We start from the raw sequence: 5,295 nt of genomic DNA on the forward strand, positions 1-5,295 counted from the left end.
ATGGGGTTGTTATGCTACTTTTCAATAAGCAACAATTGACAAGAGTCGAATATCAACAGGAATGAGAACAACATTGGCGTGTTTACTTCCTTTCAAATTGTCTCTACGATACTGGCAAATTTCCTTCCGAGATCATGTATCATGCATTTTGTTTGGGTTCATCTTTTCTTCACTATAACACCTCTCTTGTATCTTCTTGCCAAATGAAAATTGGCGAAGACATTTAACAACACCGGTCTATTTCCGCTTGGTATCAACTGATATCTCACAAAACTAATTGTAACTTCAAATTCAATTATCCTCCAAAGAAAACCATCTCTATAAAAACAAAAATAAGCTTTGCATACAAATGTATTGATTACATTTGGTGACAATATGTACCAACATGTTCACTGAAAATTAAAGTATACCTTGTCTCTCCTTTTCTTTGCTATGAGGCGAAAAAAAATCCCCTACTCTCGTTTTCTTTCATGCTAATGCGTCCATATTGTGTATTTATATACACGTGCATGCTCATTTATATCATATTTCGTTTTCTTGATGTATACTTGTCTGTACAAAATACAATGAAGATAGAAGTTCAGCAAAACGAATGCGATACTCAAATGAAGTGATTCGCACATTTTTAACAACAACAGTGGGGCCGGAAAGTTTCAGGTGGAGGTATACCGGCTTTGAAGTGAATTGCACCTTGATATCCCTCAGTACTTTTCATATCATCGTTATGTACACTATGACAGGTCTCAGAAAGCTTGCATCGAAAACCTGTACAAAGTTTAGGCATTATTTATGAGCATTGCTCCGCGTACAGTTATCAGGCTGTCGCTCCAGTTGAACTATCAAGGCTTTCCCTCGATAAGGATTGCCCATACAGACAAATCTGCGATGGAACATAATGAGAACAGTTCCATACAACATGAAAATGTAATGGGTTTCACACAGTGCATTGGATATCGAAAGAGAAGACCCTGTTAAAGACACCATGATTTATGAACATGCATAATGTTTCGTAATATACATTAAATAAAACTGCTGCACAAGCGCGAAATGCAGATTGATTTCTCATTGTTTCTCAGTTCTATGCACTTTAGTGTATTTACATTAGAACGACTCCATCAATTACCATTTTCGACTTTAAAGCACTGATACTGAAGGTATTAAAATCGATATCTCATGAAATGCATATTTTCTTGAGAAACGTGATACAACCTCTTGCTGCTTCTTCTCCTTCTATTCTTAAGTTTGAGGAACATTTTGCTTAGAGCACTACACAGATATTGTGGTACCTCCCCGTTCTTGTGGAGGGAACTTAAAGGGATGGGTTAGTTTTGATTGAGATCTGGCTTCAGGTTTTTAACTTTTTGGTGAAATAATGAGAAACTCATATGAAAGAGCATGGAATTTCAAAAGGAATTCAACTTTAATTGATAAAGGTTGGTTTTGAAAAGGGATGAGATATCCATAACAAGCGATCCTGGTAAAAGGTATTTCTTTTTTTTTTTTACTTCATTTTGTTTGTTTTCTTGTTATCGCAGCCATTTTAATACCGATTTTCATCAAATAAACTTTGAATTCCTCTTAGACGTGTTAGAATGTCATGTTCTGTAACACTGTAAGTGGTTTCTTCATGTGTTGCAAAATGTTACAAGCTCAATCCTCATTTCCACCAATACTACCATCCCTTAAAAGCTGTCGGTCCCGTGATTTGTTTGCTTGCAAATACTCGTTTCTTCCTTTAAAGCGGTCACGTAAAATAAGTCAATTCAATTCAGTTGCCTGTTGTGAACGTGTTCATGTTTCGAGTATTAAATTACAAGATCGCCAATGAAGTTTTGTGATTGCTCATATACATTTGCATTCACATGCAGTCCTTCAGAAGAATTTACATCATGTACCTTAATATCTTCTTCAATCCATTCTTCTGTAGTAAACATTAAAGTCTGATATCGATAGATAAGCTTGACAAACAGAATGGTGAAAGTTTCATCGAAATTAAACTTGAACCTGAAGTGTTTTAAGATTGTAACATCTTTTCTGGGACCAATATTGATCGCATCCACATTTTCGTATGGTTTGTACACGAAAATATAAAAGTCATATTTTAGCTCATAATTGCACGGCGGCAGACTCTCCCCCACAACAATAATAAAAAGATTAGAAAAAAATAATGTCATTGCCTGTTGGTTATAATACAACAATCACTGAATATGAAGGCTTCAAGTTCTTTGCTTCGATCTCATTTATAGAAAAGAAGAAATTTGGTGAAGATTAGTTTGCATGTCTCTGGGAGTCTTGTGGGCCAATGATATCAGATTCTCATTTGATTTGCAAAAAAAAAGGGGGGAGTTAATTAGTAATCTTACTGTTTCATGAAACGTGAGACACTCAAAGAAAAATAACTTCACTCTTACAGCCTGACTTTGATGAAACTTGTACTATTTTGTTTGTCTTATCGTGCTCTACATCAACATGAGGATCAAATGACATTCTGTAATCAATTTATGCTTACGAAACATTCAGCATGGAGTTTACTCCTGTTCAACAGAAGTGTTTGCGTATTGAGAAATGACTGTATTTGAATTCTCTAATCTGTTGCTAACAGGCTGTTGGTAGTCGTTGCTCATAGACCTTTGCAGTTTTCGACGTTCTCGTATGACGTCAGGATCCTCGTAATTCTCATCGATTTCACAATGTTGTGACTCACTCATCGATCGCTGAACACGGCGATGACCGGTGGATGTCACCATGTTAGAAGGGAGAAATCCTCCGGTGGGGATGGGTATCATGCCGGATGCAGGAAGGGTAAGCGAGCGGCAGAGGAGAGGGTGCTGTTCCGAGTGGGCACTGCTAGCGAAGCTACCCTGGCGAGATCGCATCACGCCTGTGTCCCCGACCATTGGCTGATACTGGGAATCCTTGACAATCGAGGCAGAGCTTGCGTTGGGCTTGTCAAGTGTTCCGGTCGGGATGGGTACTGGTGTAAGTGTCGTACAGATTGCTCCTGTTGCTTCAGTCGGTTCAGCAGGAAGCTCCCGTTGGCTCTGAATCGTTGCCTGATTGTGTCCGCGAAGTAAAAGTTGACCATTCATCAAGGTATTCGAATCCGCGCGAAAAGAGATCTGGGGACTTAAGGGAGCCTGGTAGATAAACTGGGGTTCATGATGCTTTTTCCCCCTTCTCTGTAAAAGCAGCAGGAGAAGTAAGATCAGGAGCACTGCGACGGCGACAGAAACACTGACGATGAGGGCAATTTGTGTCGTTCCAGTGACCTTGTCCGTTGGTTGCCCTCCAATGCTTTCAGCCAGATGTGGATAGGACACACTCCCAGAATGGACCCGAACGCGAAGAATCGTCGGTTCACTTCTACCAGAGATATCGATGTCTTCTCCAAAGGAAGCGATGCACATCACAGACGCTCCGTCATCTTCTTGTGAGATGTTTCGAACAGTAAGAACATCATCCTGCACGTCGAATTTAGAGCCGTGCACGTCCTTACCGTTAAAAGTCCATCTGATATGAACTGTGTGCGTTGTAAAAAGAGTGTGCATAGCTGACCTATAGCTGCAGCCAAATGAGACACTCTCGCCGATGTACACAGTAGGGTTCTTGGGCACGATAAATGCAGTAATAGCGTTCTCGTGATACATGTTGGTCGCGACTGACGGTAGAGTGGTTTCGTCGAGTGAGCCGTCGCTGTGACTGTACACAATCATTCTCGCTTCCGCAACGCCCAACGCGTTTTCTGCTCGACAGACGAGGACAGTACCGTTGTCTGCAGGAGCTAGCGGACCGATGGTCATGACGCCATAACCGGGAAACTCGAGTTCAAAACGTCGGCTGGTTGCTTGGGAGGCTGTCAGGTCGCAGGATATGTCTGAAATGAAAGGAGGATTCGAGTGCACGAACGCGTGGTACTTGCTTTCTCTCGAGTTTGCCTCGGCCAACCTAAGAATTGCGATGTAAGGTCGGCTGAAGTAACATGACCGGCTAACTTCTGGTTCCACATCATCGTTGTACGACAGCCGACATTCAAACGAGCTTGTGAAGTCTTTCCTTTGAGCCCGGTAAACCGCTTTCATCTTATCTCCAACTGGTGTATCATCTGCAACTAACGATTCATTTCGATACCATCGTAAGGTTAAAGGCGGTGTGGTTCTCTCTGACATGCAGGTAAGGCTTACCTCATCTCCAGTCTCATCTGGGAGTGCTGTGCAATGTGGAAAGTGCTCCGCAGGTGGATACTTGACTGTCAGCTCAAAACTTGACGACGACGTCTCAGTGCCGGACGTCTCGATGAGGACGCACCTGTACCTGCCTCTATCAGCCTTCTGAATCTCTCGAATGGTGAGAGTCTGAACAAAGAGACCATTTCTGGAGGCCTCTCCCGCCGATCCTAAGGCATATCGAGTAGCGTCTGCACCGTCCAGGAGTTCACTCCCTGAGCCCTGTGACCATCGTCCGATAGTCTGTGTACCAGTCATCGAGGATGACTCCCGCCGCCATTCCACTCTCGCTCCGGTCGGGAATCGCCCTCCGCTGTAACATTCCAACTCAGCGGTGGTTCCCCGACTGACCACCGTACTTCGGGAATCGATATGCATGCTATAGGGCTGTACAGCATGGATGTAGGAAAATAGAAGAAACAGCAGACAAATGTCACTGGCCTCCATATTGATTCCACTAATAATCATCTCAAACTTGCATGTGTAATGTCTATACAGGACAATGTATTGAAGTTGGGGTTGAAAAAGAGAATAATCAGCTGGGCCGAGTTGTTCAATCTGTTCTGATTACCCCAAAGCAATTCCATATCAGTATATAACTTCGCAGAAGGTTCCTCTGGAGTTTGCGAAATGATAAAGGAAAAACCACTGCTGTGTCTGATTGGTTCTAATCCGCGTTGCCAAGAAACAGTAATGAATTGAGTAAGTGTGTGTGTGTGTGTGTGTGTGTGTGTGTTTGTGTGTATAGACCTGTGTATGTGTGTGTGTGTGTGTGTGTGTGTCTTTGTTGCTTTTTTTCTTTCCCTGTTGAAGATGAGAGGGCGCTCATAAGGTTATATCAGTGTATGATTTTACAGCTTTGATGTCTGTGAAATGAAAATAAACAGCTGCTACATGTTTTTGATTGGCTACTCCGTATTGCTATTAAACACGCCCACTAATGAATCCGATGTCACGTGAGCAAGTACTATAGTGAGAAAAAATTGAGCTCCGAAATGTTTAACAACTCTTGACTGTCTGCCGACCGTGGCAACAGAGGGCGATAGTGCTTTTGAAAATGCATTGCGTGAAA

The 5,295-nt window shown here is 42.2% G+C and overlaps 1 protein-coding gene across 1 annotated transcript in view; it reads right to left on the bottom strand.

Annotated features, from left to right (window-relative positions):
* LOC139741074 (uncharacterized) overlaps positions 1–4,781 on the bottom strand; it is a 6,089-nt gene extending 1,308 nt beyond the window's left edge. Inside the window, exon 1 of the mRNA XM_071651664.1 lies at positions 1–4,781. This exon is cut by the window's left edge and continues 1,308 nt beyond it. Within this exon, the coding sequence (XP_071507765.1) occupies positions 2,529–4,691 (2,163 nt within the window). The 5' untranslated portion in view covers positions 4,692–4,781 and the 3' untranslated portion in view covers positions 1–2,528.
* Between the last annotated feature and the right edge of the window lie 514 nt (positions 4,782–5,295).

This window comes from Diadema antillarum, unplaced genomic scaffold (genome assembly GCF_040938485.1).
Source record: "Diadema antillarum isolate AM-2024a unplaced genomic scaffold, OU_Dant_1.0 seq00000901_RagTag, whole genome shotgun sequence".
In the NCBI taxonomy this organism is placed as follows: Eukaryota; Metazoa; Echinodermata; class Echinoidea; order Diadematoida; family Diadematidae; genus Diadema; species Diadema antillarum.